Below are 23869 nucleotides of genomic sequence, written 5' to 3'. Positions count from 1 at the left end.
TGGAAAACAGCATAGAGCTTCCTCAAAAAGTTAAAAATAGATCTACCCTATGGCCTAGCAATTGCACTACTATGTATTTATCCAAAGGATACAAAAATTCTGATGTAAGGGGCACATGCACCCCAATGTTTATAGCAGCACTATTGGCAATAGACAAAGTATGGAAAGAACCTAAATGTCCATCAACTGATGAATGGATAAAGAAATTGTGGTTTATACACACAATGGAGTACTGCTTGGCCATGAGAAGAATGAAATATGGCCTTTTGTAGCAACATGGATGGAACTGGAGACTGTTATGCTAAGTGAAATAGGTCATACAGAGAAAGACAGATACCATATGTTTTCACTCCTATGTGGATCCTGAGAAACTTAACAGAAGACCATGGGGGAGGGGAAGGAAAAAAAAAAAAGAGAGGTTAGAGAGGGAGGGAACCAAAACATAAGAGACTCTTAAAAACTGAGAACAAACTGAGGGTTGGTGGGGGGTGGGAGGGAGGGGGGGTGGGTGATGGGTATTGAGGAGAGCACCTGTTGGGATGAGCACTGGGTGTTGTATGGAAATCAATTTGACAATAAATTTCATATTTAAAAAAAAGAAATTAATCCCCTTAGTATTATTTTATATTTTATAATCATGCTTACTGAATCATACATAAAAATATATTTACATTTTAATGAATAATTACAAAGCAAGCATCCACCAAACCACCACTCAAGATCAACAACTGGATACCTGGGATTGCCAATATCCTAGAAGCTCTTTATGTGTCCCTCCCTATTCACAACCTTTCCTTCAACTTACTATCCTGGTTTTTTTTTTTCTCATCTTTATATCTTTTCTATATTTTTTAATATCCTTAACCAACATATTTTCCCAGATTTTAATTCATAACAAATGAAAGCACTCCCTGTGTTTATGACTTGCTTCTTTCAATCAATATCACATTTCAAAAGTTAATGGTATTCTGAGTAGCTATTTTAAAATTTTTCATTATGGTAAGATTTTCCACTCCACAAATAAACCACAATTTGTTTATCTACTCTACTCTACAAATATTTAGGATCTTCAATTTGGGGGCTGTTACAAAAAAAAAAACTTGGTATGAAAATTCTTTCACATGTATCAAATGGCAGAGTAGGAGACCCAGCTTCCATGCTTCCACAAAGATCAACCATTAAAAAGTTTTCCATGAATGAAAACAACTCAGGGAGAGTTCCAGAGTCCACTTAAAAAACTTTAGCCACACACTGAAACAAAAAAACTTGAGAAAAATTAACTGCTTTAAAATGAGAGGAATAAAAGCTTCTTTTTGCCTACATCATCCTATCCCCCAAGCCATCATTACTTAGCACCAAACTGGGACTTCCCAGATAGAAAGAATTCCCCTGGCATGTAAAAAGAGAGTTGGGTTAGCATTTCCTCCATTCCATAAAGGATCTGCTTAGGTTTCACCCCACCCAGAGACAGATAAAGCTGGGACATATCAATACAGCTAGAAATAAAGAAAAAGAGCAGGTCCTACCAATATAAGCCCACAGATGTGAATGACTGTAGTTCCGTGACCTGCTCCACAGATGACCACAGCAGCTTTCATCACTGAAGAAACCAATGGCCAGCACAGCCACTGAGAACACCCCGCAAATTTCAATGGATTTTGTCCCACAGGTATTTGCAATGGCTAATGTCTCCCCTCAGTCCCCACCACACACACTTACTACCACCACCACTGGAGCCCAAGAAACACACAAGCAGCAAACCTAAGACTGTGTGGCTATGGAAGTGCAAAATACCAGCCTAGATCCCCGTGGCCAACATCCACCACCATACGCTCATTCAGGGCTAGCCCCTCCATTTGTACATCTGCATGCTTCCAACTCAACCCATCACCAGCCTCTACTGCCATGCACATGCCCAGAGGGAGACTATGCAGTCATAGAAGAGCACTGCCAATAGCCAAATCTTCGCAGCTGTTTGCAGGCCTCTGTAGAGGAGTTTCTGTCTTCTGTCACTGTCCTGCACCACTGCATTCACCTGTAGCTAAACCCTCCAACTATTTATCCACAGACCCCTAGCCTATTACCAGCCTCCACTGCTGTATGGCTATAAAAAACCCAGAAGCCATAGTAGTGCACACAGACAGTCAGGCTCCCCAAGCTATCTGTGTGCCCACAACTGGCTTAGCCCTGGATGTCTTCCCTGGCCCCCACTGCTACCTATGTTTTTACAACTGGCCACGGCCACTACACACACACCTGCTGAGGCCCTTGGCCAAGATTGTGTATACCACCAGCTCTGGCCAAATCACTGATTGCTCTGGTCCCTTGCAGTTGACCCTAGAAACAATGCTAAGGACCTCAAGAGCCTCTGAAGTCTCTGCAGACCCCTGTAATATTTGCCAAAGACCATGAAATTGTTGATGCTGTGGGCTGAAATGGCTTGAGCTGGCAAATCACAATACTTGAGACCTGGTTCTGCCACATGCCCCCTCATTTGCCCCACACCATTAGACATGGGTCATGACATTCTCCAGCATCCCCCCACCTGCAGTTGAAGATATTTCCTTACTGAACTCAGTCCATGAAATCTAAAACAGCTAACTGCTTCTTCAAATGTGTAGACAACTATGCAAGAATACAGGAACCACAAAGAATCAGGAAAACATGACTCCACCAAAGGAATATAGTAAATCCCCAGTAATTGGCCCCAAAGAAATAAAGATATAGGACTTGCCCAACAAAGAACTCAAAATAATTTTTCTGAAGATGCTCATAGAGCTACAAGAGAACACATATAAGCAATTTCATGATATAGATAAAATAATACAAGAGAAAAATGAGACAGTCAACAAACATATAAGTCATTTAAAAATAGAAATTTTGGAGTTGAAAAATATCGTGAAATAAATAAACAAGAAAAAGTGGGACTACATCAAACTAAAAAGTTCCTGCACAGCAAAGGAAAACATCAACAAAATGAAAAGGCATGCTATAGGAAGGGAAAAATGTTTGCAAACCATATATCTGGTAAGAAGTTAATATCCAAAATATGTTTTTTTAATCCAGTAAAAAATGGACAGAATACCTGGATGGACATTTTTCCAAAGGCATACAAATGGTAACAGGTACTTGAAAATGTGCTCAACAACATTAACCATCAGGGAAATGTAAATCAAAACAACAGTAAGATATCATCTCACACCTGTCAGAATGTCTATTATCTAAAAGACAAGAGGTAACAGTTGTTGGTGAGGTGTGCAGAAAAAGGAACACTGTGTACTGTTGGTGGGAATGTGAACTGGCATAGCCACAATGGAAGACAGTATGGAGGTCCCTCAAAAAATTAAAAACAGAACTACTGTATGATCCAGCCATCCTACTACTTCTAGGTATATATCCAAATAAAATGAAATCACTGTCTCAAAGAGACATCTGCTCTCCCACACCCACTGCAGCATTATTTACAATAGCCAACACATGGAAACAATCTAGAAGTCCATAGACAGATGAATGAATGAAGAAAATGTGAGGGGTGTGTGTGTGTGTGTGTGTGTGTGTGTGTGTGTGTGTGTGTGTGTACATACACATATACATTCAATGGAAGATTATTCAGCCATAAAAAAGGAAATTATGCCCTTTGTGACAACACAGATGGACCCTGAGGACATTATGCTAACTGAAATAATTCAGAAAGAGAAAAACAAATACTATATGATCTCTCTTACATGTGGAATATAAAATATTGAAAAAGAAACAGAATAGAATGGTGGTTTCCAGGAGCTGTGGCATGGGGGAAATGGGGAGATGTTGGTCAAAGGGTACACACTTTCAGTTATAATATGAATAAGTTCTGAGAATCAAATATACAACATGCTGACAGGAGTTAATATGGTATTGTATACTTGAAAGCTGCAATGAGAGTAGAGTTTTAATGTTCTCACCAAAACAACACCAACAACAAAATGGTAATTATAAGAGATACAGGATAAATAAACTACCCATATTGCAGTAAGCATTTTGCAATATATGTGTATCAAATCATTTTGATTACCTTAAACTTATACAATGTTATATGCAATTATATATCAATAAGGCTATGAAAAAAGAGTCTAAGGGTATGCACATCTGCAATTTAATTAAAGAAAAGCTATTTTTCAAAGTTATGCAGTATGAAGAGTTCCTGTTGGTATATACCCTTGTTAACACTTAACATTGTTACACTTTTTAATTTTTGACAATTTGAGAGGTATGAAACAGTTTCCCATTGTGGTTAGTTTGCAATTCCTTGATTATTCGGTCTTAGATATCTGGATTTATTATTTGGTTAAATTCCTATTTATCCAAAAGATAATTGTCATTTTTTCTGGATTTATAACAATTCCTTATGTCTTCTGTATGCTAATCATTCAACAGTTTCAGGTAATCAAAATCTCTTTTTCCACTACGATTTATTTCAAATTTTCCTGATGGTATCTCTTGACAAACAAATTTTTAATTTTAACATAGTCAATTTTATCAAATTTATCCCTTATGACTGGTACTTTTATGTCTAGTATTAAAAGCCATTCTCTTACCACACAGTAATGAGGATATTCTTGTAAATAATCCAAGAAAATATGTAAACTTTTGCCTTATTATGTAGGTGTTTAATGACACGGAGTTAATTTTCAAATATGCTATGAGGGAGTGCTCCAACTTTATTTTCCCCATATACATATCAATTATCATAATACCACTTATTGAAAACCCCATGTTTTCTCAACTTATCTGTAATGCCACCTTTGTTACATATCACATACCTAAATGCATATGTCTGATTTGGGGCTTCAATGCTATTCAGTTGGCTTACTTGTCTTTCTTTCCCTATCTTAACTATTACAGATATATAATAAGTCTTCTAACTTGGAAAAATATTTTTCTAATTTCATTTTCACTAGTATCCAAAAAATGAAGCTCCTACAGATAAATTTAATGAAACACTACAAGAACATTTCTCTAAAAACTATAAAACATTGCAAAAAACCAAGACCTAAAAATGGAGATATAAACTATTTTCATGTAATGTAAATATTGAGTTAAAAAACCAAACGTTCAATTTTGAATTTGGTTTTGTTTATGTTGTGAGAAAGTGGTCCAGTTTCATTCTTTGTGTGTTGCTGGCCAGTTTTCCCAACACCACTTGTTGAAGAGAATTTTTTTTTCCATTGGATATTCTTTCTTGCTTTGTTGAAGATCAGTTGACCATATAGTTGTGGACTCATTTCTGGGTTTTCTATTCTGTTCCACTGACCTAGTTTTGTGCCAGTACCATACTGCCTTGATCACTATAACTTTCTAATATAACTTGAAGCCTAGAATTGTGACGCCTCCAGCTTTGCTTTTCTTTTTCAAGATTATTTTAGCTATTCAAGCTCTTCTGTGGTTCCATACAAATATGTTCATCTGTTAAGTTTCTTAAATTCCACATATAAGTGAAATCATATATCCATCTTTCTCTGACTTATTTCCCTTAGCATAATACCCACCAGTTCCATCCATGTTGTTGAAAATGGCAAGATTTCATTCTTTTTCATCACTGAGTAGTATTCCATTGTGTATATATACCACATCTTCTTAATCCATTCATCAGTTGATAAACATTTGGGCTCTTTCCATACTTTGGCTACTGTTGATAGAGCTGCTATAAACATTGGGGTGCATGTGCCCCTATGAATCAGCACTCCTGTATCCTTTGGATAAATTCCTAGTACTGCAATTGCTGGGTCATAAGGTAGTTAGTTCTATTTTTAATTTTTTGAGTAACCTCTACTCTGTTTTCCAGAGCAGCTGCACCAGTTTGCATTCCCACCAACAGTGCAAGAGGGTTCTCCTTTCTCCACATCCTTGCCAACACCTGTTGTTTCTTGCATTTTTTATTTTAGCCACTCTGACTGGTGTGAGGACAGAACTAGAGTATATTATGCTAAGTGAAATAAGTCAGGCAGAGAAAGACAATTTTTATGATTTCATATTTGGAATTTAACACAACAGATGAACACAGGGAAAGGGTAGGAAAAACAAGATAAAAACAGAGGGAGGCAAACCATAGGAGACTCTTAAATACAGAGAACAAACCGAGGGTTTTTGGAGAGGAGATGGGTGGGGAACAGGCTAAATAAGTAATGGGTATAAAGGAGGGCACTTGTTGGTATGAGCACTGGGTGTTATACGTAAGTGATGAATCACTGGGTTCTACTCCTGAAACCAACACTACACTGTATGTTAACTTGAATTTATTTTTTTTAATATGAAATTTATTATCAAATTGGTTTCCATATAACACCCAGTGCTCATCCCAGCAGGTGCCCTCCTCAATGCCCATCACCCACTTTCCCCTCCCTCCCACCCCCCATCAACCCTCAGTTTATTCTTTTTTTAAGAGTCTCTTATTGGGGCGCCTGGGTGGCTCAGTTGGTTAAGCGTCCGACTTCGGCTCAGGTCAGGATCTCGCGGTCTGTGAGTTCGAGCCCCGCTTCGGGCTCTGGGCTGATGGCTCAGAGCCTGGAGCCTGCTTCCGATTCTGTGTCTCCCTCTCTTTCTGCCCCTCCCCCATTCATGCTCTGTCTCTCTCTGTCTCAAAAATAATAAAATAAACATTAAAAAAAATTTTTTTTAAAAGAGTCTTATGGTTTCGCTCCCTCCCTCTCTAACTTTTTTTTCCCTTCCCCTCCCCCATGGTCTTCTGTTAAGTTTCTCAGGACCCACATAAGAGTGAAATTAACTTGAATTTAAATAAATAAATTTTAGGGGTGCCTGGGTGGCTCAGTCAGTTCAGCGTCCAACTTGAGCTCTGGTCGTGATCTTGCAGTTTCATGAGTTTGAGCCCTGCTTTGGGCTCTGCACTGATAGTGTGGAGCCTGCTTGGGATTCTCTCTCTCTCTCCCTCTCTCTCTGCCCCTCCACTAGTCACACTGTCTCTGTATCTCTCAAAATAAATAAATAAACTTTAATAAATAAATAATAAATAAATTTTTAAAATTAGTAAAAGATCTGAACAAATGCCTCACCAAAGATGGCAAAAAAAAGTATGAAAAAAATCTCAACATCAGATATTACAAATTAGAGCAATGAGACACCACTAAAAACTTTTAGAATGGCTAAAATCCAAAATTCTGATAACACCAAATGTTGACAAAGATATAGGGCAATAGGAATTCTTATTCTCATTGTTGGTGGGGATACAAAATGATACAGTCCCTTTGCAAGATGGTTTAGCAGTTTCTTAAAAAGCTAAACATACATTTACTATATGATCAGGCAATTGCACTCCTTGGTATTCACCCCAATGAGCTGAAAAACATGTACACACACACACACACAAAATAATCTTTTAGCAGCTTTTCTTTAATTGCAAAAACTCAGAAGCAACCAAGTTGTCCTTCAGTAGATGAATGGATTAAACAAACTATGGTACATCCATATAATAGATTATTATTCATTAATAAAAATAAATCAACTATAAAACCACAAAAATCATTAAGAAGGACATTTAAATGCATACTGCTAAGTAAAAGAAAGACTGTATGAGTCCAAATATATGACATACTTGGAAGGGCAATACTACAGAGACATCAAAAAGATTAATGATTGCCAAGGATTCAGGTAGATGGAAGGAGAAATAAATAGGTAGAACATGTGATGCAAGGCAGTGAAACCTGTCTGTATGATATTGTAATGGTGGATACATGACATTATACATTTGTCAAAACCTACAGAACTCTATAGCACAAAGATTGAACCCAATGTAAGCTTGGAATTTAATTAATAATATTGTGTTAATATTGTATTAATATTATATTGTATTGGTTCATCAATTTTAACAAATGTAGCACACTAATGAAAAATGTTAATAAAACTGTGCAGAGAGTAGGCAGCAGAGAATGGGTATATGGGAACTCTGTACTTTCTGCTCAAGTTTTCCATAAACCTAAAACTGCTGTAAAGAAATAAATTTCATTAATTATGAAATGAAGCAATATCAAAGTTAAATAGTATAAACACAGAGTGGAATACAAAGATAACTTTTGCCTTGTTGATTAGGCTATGATATCAAATTTAGAGAATGGGAAGAGAATAAAGTTTGGCCAGAGAATATGAAAAGGGTACACTTAGCAGAAAAAGAGAGCATATACAAGTAAAACTGAATAATACTGAGAGAAAGCATATTTATACTAAAGGAGCCCAGGGACTGAGGCAGCTGTCATGGAAAAAGATAGCTCATAGATACACAGAACATATATGTGTGTTGAACATGTATATATGTATGTTGAATGGGGGGTGGAGGTGGGGTGGGAAAAATGGGTGAAAGAGGTCAAAAGGTACAAACTTCCAGTTATGAAATAAGTAAGTTATGGGATTTAATGTACAGATGGTGTCTATAGTTAGTAATACTGTATTGCATATTTGAAAGTTGTTAAGAGAGTAGATCTTGAAAGTTCTCATCACAAGAACAAAAAATTCTTGTAATCTAACTAGATTTATTGTGATGATCATCTTGCAAATTATACAAATATCACACACTTGACGCTAATGTAATGTATGTCAATTATACCTCAATTAAATAAATGAATGAAGAGACAGAGACAGACAAAAGGAGAACATTTTTAAGTAATCAGTAACACTTCTATTCTATTTAATTCTTTTGGTTTTGTGGTTAGAGGATGTGTTCCAATCAGCCTATATGTGGACATAGAGACTTCTGTTTTTGTCCATGAAGGAGCATCAGGGACTAGAATTATTCTTTCACCTTAAGCCAATTAAAATCTTGGGGGGAAATATGTAAAACAGCAATATTCAGACATTGGAAAACAAGCAGAAGGAAAAGAAAGGAACAGAGCCCTTTGATAACCCCATCTTACTTCCTGAAGTTTCCAGGCCACAGCATAAGGAAGGGGGACCCAGAGTCTACTGCTCTCCTGGGGTTCAGAGACAAAGTTTAGATTTTTGGAAGCCCAAAGCAGCTAGAATTCACAGGACACAGTATTAGAGAGAGAAGACAGCTGCACAGATTCAGAAAGACAGCCCTAGAGATGTGCAGAGAGTATTCCTGGATGTAAAAAGAAACTTTCTCTACCCACTCCAAAGCTCTAGATAGCTTCTACTCATGTAGTCAGTCAGGACTTTTGGATCAAAGGTCTCTACAGAATTTGGGAGCACTGTAGAATCAAGCTGTAGAATTAATCACTGTTGAATTAAAGCCTTTGGTTTAAATATGGCAACACTACTCTCTCTCTGACCCTCCCCCGTTCATGCTCTGTCTCTCTCTGTCCCAAAAATAAATAAATGTTGAAAAAAAAAATTTAAAAAAAAAAAAAAAGGGGCGCCTGGGTGGCGCAGTCGGTTAAGCGTCCGACTTCAGCCAGGTCACAATCTCACGGTCCGGGAGTTCGAGCCCCGCGTCAGGCTCTGGGCTGATGGCTCAGAGCCTGGAGCCTGTTTCCGATTCTGTGTCTCCCTCTCTCTCTGACCCTCCCCCGTTCATGCTCTGTCTCTCTCTGTCCCAAAAATAAATAAACGTTGAAAAAAAAAATTTAAAAAATAAATATGGCAACACTAGGGTTTAAAGCAGAAGTGGAAAGAGAACAGGATTCCTGTCAACCTTCTCTACGCAAGTTTTATTTTCTAGCTTATAAATTGTACTCTACAGCATATATTACATCATTGTTTCAAAATTCTTTCTAGTATCTTGACATAAGCAAGGTAATTTCTCCTTTCTGTTGATAAGTAGTCAGAAGTTCAACAGAGCAGTTCTAGCAGCTCTTTATATTCATGAACCAATTGGTACTCAGCTGTTATCAAAGAATTAGTGCATATGAGTTGATCTATAATTCACAGAAACAAAATCTACAAATGACCTTTTAAGTTTATTGCTGTTCCATCTCAAAGGCTTGGCACGCCTGAAACATTTCAGCAGCATACTCTAATCACAACCAAAACTCCTCCATCACTTGGGGTGCCTGAGTGGCTCAGTCGGTTAAGTGCTTGACTTCGGTTCAGGTCATGATCTCAAGGTTCATGAGTTTGAGCCCTGTGTCTGACTCTGTGCTGACAGCTCAGAGCCTGGAGCCTGCTTTGGATTCTGTGTTTCCCTCTCTCTGCCCTTCCCCTGCTAATGCTCTTTCTCTCAAAAATAAATAAACATAAAAAAATTGTTTTTAAATCCTCTGTCCTCAAAAATGAGTCTATTTTTTGTAGCATGTAGCCTTAATTAGGAATTTCAATACTTGCTTGATAGTCAGTTCAACTGTATGGCTCCAAACTCCAGGGACTCTATGTTATTACTTTAATAATAACTTTAAATTATAGAAAACTATAGAAATTAATGCACTTGACACAAGTTGTTAACACAATAATGTTTAAATGAGTGGAAACTTACGTGGATCAGTTGCAGAAACATCTATAAATTCTTTAGTTGGGTGGGTTTTTATGAATTCTGAAATAATAGTAAATTTGTCATATGTTTAATATATCAATTATACATATTGAGTTTAAAGAAAACTCTAAGAAAAACAATAGAGCTCCCAACAGTGGAAAGCCTCCCAATCAGGCACCAAATGGTAATATCTGAATGAATGTATATAACAATTGAGTAATATAAACTCATCATTTTCTCAACAACACTTGTTCCTCTTACATTCTTTTAATTAATGTTACCATGATTTAATCTCCCTTCCTTTCATATCTAATCACCAAGTTTTCCCAATTTTACCAGTAAATTTTCTCAAATCTACCCCTATTCTTGTTTATTTATGCTCTCATATAAGAAGAACATATCACACATCTAAAACACAGCAATAACTTCCCTTCCCTATACCTAGTCCCCAAATATAGCTTCTACAATGTGGCCAGAATAATCTGTCTACAATTAAATCCAACAATGTCACTTTCTTACAAAAAGTCTTCAGTGATTCCCTAGTATATACGAGGAAAAAAAAGTTCCCTAGCACAGCATCCGATCCCTCTGACTAGGCTCTCTCTTACCTTATCCCTACCTTCTAGCTTCAAATTCTAATACCATTCCACCTGCAATTCCCTATTCATGCTCTTTGCTCATACTAGGTCTTCTTCGTAAAAAACCAGATATCTCCCTTCTTCATTTGACTAGATCCTATTATGTAAAGGACAAAGGATCCTTTGTCCTTTACAGTTGCATAAAATCTTTCCAACTCCCTCAGGTTGAACAAACTGGCTCTCTGTGGATTCACTGAAAATTACACATAACCTTTATTATGCATTCTCATGTATTATAGTATATTAAAATGATACATAATGTGCTTGTGTCCTTACTGCATTGTGTATTTTATGGTGGTAACAACCAAAGTTTATTCGTTTTGTACAACTCCCAGAATCTGAAACATAATAACTTTTATTGAAAATATCAAACTCACTATTGAATATATCTTTAAATTTACTATTATATAATTTTATGGATATAAATTTTTAAACTAAGTCTCAAATGTTAATGTAATATAGAAAAACTTATAATGCTAAACATGTATAAAATATTATCACCTTCAATTATCTGCTGTATGGTTTCATAACTTTGTAATGCTCCTGGTAAATTTTCACTATGCCTGTTTAAATTTCAATAAATACAACATGTATTTATTATCAAAGAATAAGAGTTTAAATTACACTTAATAAATAGAATATATGCTCTAGATATTATACAGTTTGTAAAATAAAATTTAACATATTTTTTAACTTTTATTCACAGACAGTAAGGTAAATTAATTAGTACCAAGCAAATAAGTATAAAAGTCACATTATGTAATTCTAAAAATTCTATGTATTCCATGAATATAATTAGGTATATCAACAACAATCTTAATAAAAATAGCAAAAGTAAATTGAATAAAAATAGGATATTTCTTTTAATGGTGAAATTGTTAAGAGCACAAGTTCTAGAGACAAGCTGCTTGGCTCAAAACTTGTCTTTCCCACTTACTAATTATATGACCTTGGGTAAGTTATTTAATGCCTCTGACTTTTAGTTTCTTCATCTATTAAAATTGGGATATTAGAGTACATATCTCAGAAAGTAGTGCTCTTCAGATCACTGTTTCCACGCTGTATGTCCACAGGCTGTTTGCCCTGCCTTCTTGCCAAGAGCAACCCCAGTGCCCTCTGATTTCACTCATATGTAGAATTTAAGAAACAAAACAGGGACCCCTGGGTGACTCAGTCAGTTAAGAGTCTGACTTTTGATTTCAGCTCAATTCATGATCTCCCAGTTGGTAAGACTGAGCCCCACATCAGGCTCCCCACTGACATCATGAAGCCCCTTGGGATCCTCTCTCCCTCTCTGCCCCTCCCCCACTCACACTCTCTTTCAAAATAAACTTTAAAAAAAGGAAACAAAGAAATGGGAAAAAGGGGGGGAAGCTAGAAAGACAAATTAAAAAGCAGACTTTTAATTATAGAGAACAAACTGATGGTTGTAAGAGGGGAAGTGAGAGGAGGGATGGGTAAAATAGGTGATGGGGATTAAGGAGTGCATCTGTCATGATAAGCACCAGTATGGAACTGCTAAATCACTATTTTGTACACCTGAAACTAATATAATGATGTATGTTAACTATACTGGAATTAAAACAAAAAATAAAATAACAAAATAACAAAAGTTGAATATGTCAGACATCTAATGTATAGCATGCTGTTTACAGTTAACAATATTAATGTATACTTCATATTTGCTAAGAGTGAATCTTAAAGTGTTTTCACCACACACAAAAAAAGTAACTATGTGAGGTGGGAAAAAAAAGTCCTAAAAGGTATTCCATGATAATAATTTAGTCATCTATTAAATTCAAGACAGATAAACCTCAAATATCAAAAGTCAGATAATAGGAGTATCATTGTAATCAATCATTTGAATCTTTCTCCCATCTGTCAAAAAAAAAGGCTTTCCACAACTAGAAAGTAGAGAATTTTTCTTTAGAACATATCCCTGTCCCTATGAAATTTTTAATGATGCTGTTCATAAATAACTTTATCTTAGTTTCCTATTTACTATAGAAGCTACATAATCAAACTGAGAGAATATTTTAAAAGCCAGATATATAAGCCAGCCATTCCAACAGAACTTTCTAGCAACAGCCACATGTGGCTACTAAGCATTTGAAATATGGGTAGTATGAATGCAGAATTGACTTTTTAATAAAATTGAACTGAATTTCAATTTTAGTAGCTAGATGTGACTAGTGACTACTGATTTTCCGGTGCCACTTCAAACTGTCAAAAATTTCAAATAGGAGCAAGCTGAGTATACTATTTGATATGATTTAGAAACTACATACAGCACAATATCTGAACCATTACATGTGTTACTACTTTATACCCACTCTTATTATTTTGAATTCTATTAACTCTTATATTTTACTTACTTGGGTTTCGACAACAAGGCTTTCAAGGAGTATAAAGACTCTTGTTTAAGACGATTTTTCAGTTCTTCTAGTTTTTGCACCTGCTTTACTACTTGTGCAAGGCTTAAAGTGACTGTTTTTTCAGGTGCTGGAAATTCTGTTTCTAAAAAATTTTGATCTTTACTTATCTAAAACATAAAATTAGCCAGTTACTTAGGAAATACCCATTTTGCAACTATATCTCAAAGAAATGTCATCATTTTATTTACAAGTTACATAATTTTTATATTTTATCTATAACTACAATGAAATAATAATATTTTATAAATATAATTTAAGAGTAATTATCTAGCAACAGAATTATAGTTAAGTATTGACTTTTACATGTCAAAACTCAAATCCGTAATATAGGAGAATTTTAAGCAAGTTCAATAACAATTGTAGCAGAATAATTAATGGTAATTCAAAATATTTACAAGAGAATTCTAAAATAATTGATTTCCCAAAGTCCTTTTTAAGAATACTCTTACCTGTGATAAATATGGAAATACAGTAATTTGCTCTCAAAAGCAATACTTTCTACTACTAACTCCCAGAAGTTAATATATAAGTCCATGAAACTGGCATTCTTCCATCTGTATGTGGAAAATTGAGACCCATTTGGATGTCTCAAGACTTTTTGAACAGACCAAGCTACAGAATAATGAGCAGTCAGGAGAATCAGTAGGATCCATAGAATAAGATGATAGACCATAACTGGTATTCTAGACAATAAGTCTATTTAAAGAAAGTTCATCAAGATGAATGCCCCTCCATCCAAAAAAACAAAACAAACAAAAATAAAAAATAAAAAAAATGAAAGAAATATCAAACAGCTAACATGTGGAGACATAAGCAATCAGAGTAGCAATGGAGGTAAAAAAAAAAAAAATTCAGAATAGCAGAGATCCACCCACATATATACCTCTGACCCTTATGATGTGAGGGAAAGCTAAAAAGAAAAAAGTAGTAGTAGTCAAGGCATAGTCCTAAAACCTAGCAAAGAGAAATTCTAGCAATGGGAATTTAAAAGAGACATTTTAGTAATGGCTACTTGAAATGGAATTAGGATATAACAGCAAGAAGTAAACACTGGGCAATGTTCTGGAAGTCTGAAACTGGGGGATACAGGACAACTGGAAGAGATGTATGGAAACTCTATGGACAAAGGCACGATCCCAAAGAGAGGACATAATTTGGTATATAAGATACATTGCCAAATCATAAATGGAATCTAAAACCATCATAAATGGATCTAAAAAGTGATGTAGCAATCAGCCACAGTTATCAATTTATTAACTCTCATCAAAAAATTCATTCTTACTATGAAAAATTATATGCCAACAAACTGGACAACCCAGAAAATGGACAAAGTCCTAGACGTCCGGACACTGCCAAAACTCAAACAGGAAGAAAGAAAATCTGAACAGACCCATAACCAGCAAAGAAATTGAATCGGTTATCAAAAATTCCCAATAAATAAGAGTCCTGAGCCAGATGGCTTCCCAGGGGAATTCTACCAGACATTTAAAGCAGAGTTAATACCTATCCTTTTCAAGCTGTTCCAAAAAATTGAAATGGAAGGAAAGCTTCTGGATTCATTCTATGAAGCCAGCATTACCTTGATTCCCAAACCAGACAGAGACCCCACAAAAAAGGAGAATTACAGGCCAATATGTCTGATGAAAATGGATGTAAAAATTCTCAACAAGACACTAGCAAATTGCATTCAACAGTATATTAAAAAGAATTATTCACCACGATCAAGTGGGATTCATTCCTGGGCTACAGGGCTGGTTCAATATTTTCAAATCAATCAATGTGATACATCACATTAATAGAAGAAAGGATAAGAACGATATGATATTGTCAATAGATGCAGAAAAAACATTTGAAAAAATACAGCATCCTTTCTTTATAAAAATCCCCAAAAGGTTGGGATAGAAGGAACATATCTTAACATCATAAAAGCCATATATGAAAAGCCCACAGCTAATATCCTCAATGGGGAAAAATTGAGAGCTTTCTCCCTGAGGTCAGGAAAATGACAGGGATGTCCACTCTCACCAATGTTGTTTTTTTTTTATTTTTTTTACATTTATTTATTTTTTGAGAGACATAGAGAGAGCACAAGTTGGGGAGGGGCAGAGAGAGAAGGAGACACAGAATCCGAAGCAGGCTCCAGGCTCTGAGCTGTCAGCACAGAGCCTGACTTAGGGCTTGAACTCACAAACCATGAGATCATGACCTGAGCTGAAGTCAGACACTTAACCGACTGAGCCACCCAGGCGCCCCTCACCAATGTTGTTTAACATAGTGTTGGAAGTCCTAGCTACAACTGACAACAAAATGAAATAAAAGGCATCCAAATTGGTAAAGAAGAAGTCAACCTTTCACTTTTTGCAGATGACATGATACTTTACATGGAAAACCCAAAAGACTCCACCAAAAAGCTGCTAGAACTGGTACGTGAATTCAGCAAACTTGCAGGATATAAAATCAATGTACAGAAATAGGTCTCATTTCTATACGCCAATAATGAAGCATTGGAAAGAGAAATAAAGAAACTGATCTATTTACAATTGCACCAGGAACCATAAAATACCCGGGAATAAACCTAACCAAAGAAGTAAAGGATCTGTACTCTGAAAATTAAGGAACACTTGTGAAAGAAATTGAAGACACAAAGAAATGGAAAAATATTCCCTGCTCATGGATTGCAAGAACAAACATTGTTAAAGTGTCCATACTACCCAGAGCAATTTACACATTCAATACACAATCAAAATAGCACCAGCATTCTTCTCAGAGCTAGAACAATCCTAAAATTTGTATGCAACCAGAAAAGACCCTAAAAAGCCAAAGTAATGTTGAAAAAGAAAAAACATAGGGGGAGGCATCACAATCCCAGACCTTAGCCTGTACTACAAAGCTGTAGTCATCAAGACAGTATGGTATTGGCACAAAAACAGACACATAGACCAATAGAATACAACAGAAAACCCAGAACTGGACCCACAAATGTATGGCCAACTAATGTTCAACAAAGCAGGAAAGGGTATCCAATGGAAAAAAGATAGTCTCTTTAGCAAGATTCTGAGAGAACTGGACAAAAACATGCAGAAGGATGAAACTGGAACATTCTCTTCCACAATACACAAAAATAAATTCAAATGGATGAAAGACCTAAATGTGAGACAGGAAATCATCAAAACCCCTAGAGGAGAAAACAGGCAACAACCTCTTTGACCGCGGCCATAGCAACATCTTATTTGACATGTCTCTGAGGACAAGGGAAATAAAGGCAAAAATGAACTATTGGTATCTCATCAATAAAAAAAAAAAAAAAAAGCTTCTGCACAGCAAAGGAAAGAATCAACAAAACTAAAAGGCAACCAGTGGAATGGGAGAAGATATTTGCAAATGACACATCAGATAAAGGGTTAGTAACCAAAATCTTTAAAGAATTTACCAAACTCAACATCCAAAAACAAATAATCCAGTGAAGAAGGATGAAACTTATTCCAGGGAAGAAGACGTGAATAGACACTTTCCAAAGAAGACTTCCAGATGGCTAGCAGACACATGAAAAGATGTCCAACATCACTAATAATCAGGGAAATATATATCAAAACTACACCAGTCAGAGTGGCTAAAATTAACAACTCAGGAAACAACACATGTTGGCAAGAATGTGGAGAAACGGGAACCCTTTTGCACTGTTGGTGGGAATGCAAACTGGAAAACAGTGTGAAGATTACTCAAAAAATTAAAAATAGAACTACCCTATGACCCAGCAATTGCACTACTGGGAATTTATCCAAAGGATAGAGGAGTGCTTATTCACAGGGGCACATGTACCCCGTTTACCACAGGACTATCAACAATAGCATATTATGGAAAGAGCCCAAATGTCCATAAACTGATGAATGGAAAAAGACGACGTGGTGGACATATACAATGGACTACTACTCAGCAATGAAGAAGAATGAAATCTTGCCATTCACAACAACATGGATGGAACTGGAGGGTATTATGCTAAGTGAAATAAGTCAGTCAGGAGAAAGATGGATACCATGTTTTCACTCATATGTGGAATCTGAGAAACTTAATAGAAGACCATGAGAAAGGAAAGAAAAAAAAATAGTTACGGGGGGGGGGGAACCATAAGACTCTTAAATACAGAAAACAAACTGAGGATTGATGGGGGTGGGGGGGGTCAGGTGGGTGAGAAAAATGGGTGATGAGCATTGAGGAAGGCACTTGTTGGGATGAGCACTGGGTGTTGTATGTAAGTGATGAATTACAGGAATCTCCCCCTGAGGTCAGGAGCACACTGTATACACTGTGTGTTAGCTAACTTGACAATAAATTATATATAAAGAATGGCCAAATAAGATAAGAACACTTTATATAAATAAATTTTAAAAAAATAAATTGAAAAAATAAAGAATTCATAAAATTTAAATAAACATTTTTTAAAAAGAGGATTCTTACATATCTTCATAAGCTTGACTGTCCAGTTTTGCTGTCTCCACTGAATAGGCTGGTAAAACAAGGGCTTCATAATAATATAATAAAATATATTGTACTAAAAAATAATAAAAAATAAAATAAAATAAAATAAAAATCCATTCTTGGGGCACCTGGGTGGCTCAGTCAGTTTAAGCGTCCGACTTCGTCTCAGGTCATGATCTCACAGTTCATGGGTTTGAGCCCCACGTTGAGCTCTGGTGACAGCTCAGAGCCTAGAACCTGAAGCCTGCTTCGGAGTCTGTCTCCCTCTCTCTCTGCCCCTCCCCCACTCACACTCTGTCTCTCTCAAAAACAAATAAACATTAAAAAAAATTAGGGATGCCTGGTTGGCTCAGTCGGTTAAATAACTAGCTCTTGATTTCAGCTCAGGTCATGATCTTGCAGTTCATGGGTTTGAGCCCCACATCGAGTTCTGCACTGATGGTGTGGAGCCTGCTTGGGATTCTCTATCTCCCTCTCTCTCTGCCCCTCCCCTGCTCATTCTCTCATTCTCTCCCTCTCTCTCTCTCTCTCTCTTTCTCAAAATAAATAAACTTAAAAAAAAATTAAAAATCAGGGCACCTGGGTGGCTCAGTTGGTTAAGCATCTGACTTCAGCTCAAGTCATGATCTTGCGGTTTGTGGATTTGAGGCCCACGTCAGGCTCTGTGCTAACAGCTCAGAGCCTAGAGCCTGTTTAGGATTCTGTGTCTCCTCCTCTCTCTGCCCCTCCCCTGCTCATGCTCTGTCTCTCTCTGTCTCTCAATAATAAATAAACGTTAAAAAAATTTTTTTAATTAAAAATCCATTCTTCATTGCTGTGCTTACAATAGTGGAACATTTCTGACAGGTAGCATGTTAACCTTTATCAATGGAGAGTTCTAGACACTACAAAAAGAAGCAGGTTTCTTCCTAGTTCTGTCATCTCTCTCTGCTTAATCCTAGGGCACTGCATAGTATACCTAGTAGAGCTCACCTCCAAAAAGTTACAATAGCACCACCCCATAGGTGTCTTCCTCACAAGGTCCCTGGCATGGCTCATTCCCTCAGGTAGCTTCTCCTAGAACTTCTTACAAAATTTACCAGTGCAGAAACCCCTTCAGGAATCTTTCCAGCATACCACCCTTGGAGACAGCAAAAGGAACAGCACCTCTCCAGAAGATGGCTTTCCACAGTACCAGAGAGGATGGCTTCCCAATGTATCACCCTTATGATCAACTTCCCAGTAAGTCCTGGTTCCACCAGTATGGCACCCCAGAAAACTCAGTGATGACAGCTGCTCCTTCTTCACAAGTTCTGGACCTTAGCCCTGGGTTAGGGACAGGGTAAGGATGGGGGTATTAAGATTTGTTCCTTCTTTAAGTACTTTGCTTCCATCCTATCAATAGAGGCTGTTCCTTCTATTCCTATATTCTTTAGAGTTGCCTTTACCTCTTGGTAGGGATTCTCCTATATTAGTAATTCTTTATGTTGAACTTTCCCTATTCAAATTACAGTGTAGTTTTTATCTTTTGATTAGACCCTAACTGATACATTGCATTTCCTGTTAAGAATTCAATTTAAACATGAGTCCTTTCTGGGAGAAGAGATGATATCACAGAACTAAAGGAATATGGAATAGACAATGAGATTATCAGCTACAAGATTTCATCAAAGACACCTACTTGGCACAGGTTCCAGCAGAACAGCTCTGAAACACATAGCCCATGTGCTAATCCTACATTTCTCTAGTGCAGCTCACCACACATTCTGAAGGCTTCAACATGTATCTCTGTTGATGTAACATGACCGCAGGCATTAGCCTCACCAGCATGTACTATCAATAAAATGTGTCAGCAATAAAAACAAGATTATTCCAAGATTCTCAAATGCTAGTATACATAATAATCCTCTAAGAAATCCTATTAAGGGGTGCCTGGGTTGCTCAGTCAGTTGAGCATCCAACTTTGGCTCAGGTCATGATCTTGTGGTTTATGAGTTCGAGCCCCATGTCAGGCTCTGTGCTGACAGCTCAGAGCCTGGATCCCGCTTTGGATTCTGTGTCTCCCTCTCTCTGTTCCTCCCCCACTCGCACTCTGTCTCACTGTCTCTCTCTCAAAAATAAAGAAAGAATAAAAAAATTTTTTAAAGAATTCCTATTAAAAAGGCATATTGCTAACCTATACACATACAAAAAGAACTTTAATTCAGGAACTCTGACGTGGAGTTCTGAAATGGGCATTTGGAACAGGTATCCTGGGTAATATTTAAACATGATCCATCAAACATATTTCAGAAACCATTCATCAAAAGTCATAAGATAATACAAACACATTGGCAATGTATCTAATACACACCAAATTTAGTAATTATTCATAATAATTAATTATGGATTTAAAAACTGAAAAATTTGGAATTCTAGACCAGAAGTTTAGTTCTATACTAAAGGTTCCTCCTTGTGAATATGAATGCATACACCAGGATTTCAGAAATACTGGAAATGATGGTAACTGGCACTAAAGTGTAAATAGTAGATACAGAGAAAGATCAACATATATGAAAGCTATTTAGGACATAAAATCAAAAGGACTCAGGAATGTATTGAATATTAAGAAATCAAGTTGTCAAGGTTAATCGCCACACTTCTGTTTTACCCAACTGGATAGATATTACTACCATTCACTGAGACAGGGAACACTGGAAGAAGTGTAAGTTTAAGGGTAAAAAAATTCTTGGTTTTGATCCATTGGGTGTGAGGTGAAATAGTCTAGTAGGTAATTATATATCCATCTGGAGTTCAGAGGATGATTTTGAGCAAGAAGTGTACATTTCTAAATTACCAGTATAAATGTAACACTTAAATTGAAAAACCGGTTGTGGTTGCCTAGGGGGTAAGTTTAAAGTAAAGAAAAAAAAAGGAGGATATAGAATGAAATCTCAAGGCGCTCAAATATTTATTGATTATAAAATAAAGGTGGTTCTAAAAAGGAAACAGCTAAAGAGGTAAAACAGTAGCCAAGAAAGCGTAATTCACAAAAGTCAAAGAAATAGTGTTTTAAAAATGACGAAATGATTGACAATGTCAAGTATAGCTAAGGTAAAGAAAATTCCTATTGAATTTGACAATATAAAAGTTTCATAGAACCAAACAGAATGTCTTCTTTATTATGGAGAGAGAATCTAATCAGGGTAGGCTGAGAAATGCTTTGGAAGAAAAGAGTATATATAATAAATTGATGCCAAAAAAATGAGCTCTGAAGTTTCAAAGTATGGCCCTCATCTAAACTGTTAAGTTTTTATAGAAAATCCACAAAAACTCCAATTATTTTTGATAGCCCTAGTTGGCTCTTTCAAGGAGAGAACATCCAGATTAACCTCTTCACTAGATGCCAATTTATCAGCTAATAATTTTTTTTATAAAAGACTCAACTAGTTTTATTGTTCCTCAACTATCTTCAAGGCTTTTTCTCTCCTCTCTTTTATAAATCTTTGATTTCGCCTTTATTTTAAAAAAAACAATAATTTTTTTAATGTTTATTTATTCTTGAAAGAGAGAGAGAGAGAGAGACAGAGCGTGAGCAGGGAAGGGGCAGAGAGAGGGAGACACAGAACCCAAAGCAGGCTCCAGGCTCTGAGCTGTCAGCACAGAGCCCAACGTGGGGCTCAAACCCATGAACCATGAGATCATGACCTGAGCCAAAGTCAGATGCTTAACCAACTGAGTCACCCAACAGTAATGTAATAACTATTTCCGTTATGAGTAAATTTGCATACAATTTTTTTTAAAGATTGGTATGAAGGGCAAAAAAGAAATAGGCCAGTAATTGGAGGGAATGTGGCATCAAATTAGAGAGACATGAGTATATTTAAAACCTGAAAGGAAGAACACAATTGGTTAGGAAAAGTTTAACATGTGAGAATGATTAATCAATTTCTTAAGATAAGATCCAAAACAAGTAAAAGAATGAGTCTTATGTAAGAAGAGGAACAATATTTGTTTAATAAGAAGAAAGGAGGAGTGAATGAGCATGGATTTAAATAAACTGTTTGGTAATTTAGGAGTTCTAACCGGTGGCTTATATATCAGGCATTTCAAGTGACTCGTTGAGAGTGTAAATGAAAATGGGACTGAGGGAATATAGGTTTGAGATGATGGCTGAAAAGGATTGAAATTCATTTCAGAAATGCAATAGAATTGCCAGGCAATATTCGAAATAATTATGTCTGAATAATCATGTCACTTTCTTCATCATTGTTTTACAACTAAGCTAAAGGCCCAAAAAGTAAATATTTGCATTTATTCAAGTTTAAGTTTTGTTAGATAAATGCAATGAAAAGAGAAAGAGGTAAACAATATTAGGAAGTTAAGAAATTCACTGTGATTAAGTACCTACTGTCTAAGCTAAAAAGAAAAATAAGTAAAAAATACTGCAGGAAGGTAAAGGAATGAATGAACCAGTAGTCTTGATGAAGTCAAAGAATGGCCAGAATAGTATTTAAAGCAATAATTGATAAGTCAGAAATTTTTAGTTCAAGAATGAGTTGCCTGGGGGTGCCTGAGTGGCTCAATCGGTTAAGCATCCAACTTCAGCTCAAGTCATGATCTGACAGTTCGTGGGTTGAAGCCCCACGTCTGGCTCTGCACTGACAGTGTGGAGCCTGCTTGGGATTCTCTCTCTTCCTCTCTCTCTCTCTCTTCCTCTCCTCCACTCATGCTCCCTCTCTCTCTTTAAAAATAAATAAATAAACTTAAAAAAAACAGCATAAAGTCTTTCCCAAAATGGAATTAAAAACCCTTAAGGTTAGAGACCGATAGTTTTCAAAATGGTCATAAAACATCTGAAAATCTAAAGTATAAAAAAATCATGAAAATAACATTAAATTTAAATAAAACCAATATAAAATTTTATAAGTAAGCATATTATAATATCATACATGTTTTTTAAATACAGGAGAAAGATTTAAGCTGATATAAGTTTTTCCTTGTCACTCTTTTACATAAATTAGGAAAGAATGATAATTAAATTTCCATTATTTATTTTTAAGAGAAAGAATGTGTCAAACTCAGAGCATCTCAGATACATGCAGGAATGTAGTGTGTAATCAAGGAGAAAAATTTTATTCTAACCTTTAGTTCCTTCTCTACCTAAGTCAAAAGATTATAAACAATATTTATTCAAAAAATCTTAACTAATTTCAAATTGATTTTCAAATGAGACAAAATATCAATTTAATTCACAATTAAGAAATGTTATACTTACCTCCTCCATCTGATTGACCTGTAGCTGAAACCACTTTAAAAAAAAGAAAGAAAGAAAGAAATACTTATTGACAAGTTATTCAAACATGTGGGTGGGTACAGGTATGTGTGTGTGTGTGTGTGTGTGTGTGTGTGTGTGTGTACTTCATCTATCAAATATTAGCCATGAACCAAACATCATTTATCCTAGGGTTCAGAATGGGGCTAATGCAACATACAACTGGAATATAACATTTTAAAATTTATATAGTTGCAAGTTTGGGAGTTCTTTTTACTTCCTCAAAACTTAGAAACCTCTTCTTCATTAGTGTGTATTTCTGTATTATAATTTCAGTAGGCTTAAACTGTAATATATTGAACATACCTTAAAAAGAGATTCCAAAATCTGGAAAATAAAGTTTTAATTAAAACATTTAAATATAAAATTATTCACTATGTTATGATATGATAAAGTATTTAATTCTCTATAATTTTCAATAAGAAAAATATACAAATTATTAAAATAAAACTATAAATCTACAATCCAAGATAACATTTTTATAATTACAGATATAGTTTTTAGTACATCATGCATAGACAACTCAGTTCTAGAAAACTGTCCACCATTATAGACATATAGTATGATACCCAAAAATAATGTACATTTTTTATTTCACATATTAGTGAATATAAAT

The 23869-nt window shown here is 35.9% G+C and overlaps 1 protein-coding gene across 1 annotated transcript in view; it reads right to left on the bottom strand.

Moving 5' to 3' along the window:
* Window positions 1–23869, bottom strand: part of CCDC7 (coiled-coil domain containing 7) — a 407709-nt gene that overhangs the window by 351679 nt on the left and 32161 nt on the right. The window contains 5 exon segments of the mRNA XM_045062653.1: window positions 10415–10471; window positions 11551–11612; window positions 13425–13591; window positions 23197–23229; window positions 23560–23580. Coding sequence (XP_044918588.1) covers window positions 10415–10471; window positions 11551–11612; window positions 13425–13591; window positions 23197–23229; window positions 23560–23580 — 340 coding nt within the window.

The sequence above is a fragment of the Felis catus genome, chromosome B4 (assembly GCF_018350175.1).
Source record: "Felis catus isolate Fca126 chromosome B4, F.catus_Fca126_mat1.0, whole genome shotgun sequence".
Lineage (NCBI taxonomy): Eukaryota > Metazoa > Chordata > Mammalia > Carnivora > Felidae > Felis > Felis catus.
Note: the sequence above shows the minus strand (reverse complement) of the source record. Positions and strands in the feature narration are given on the sequence as shown.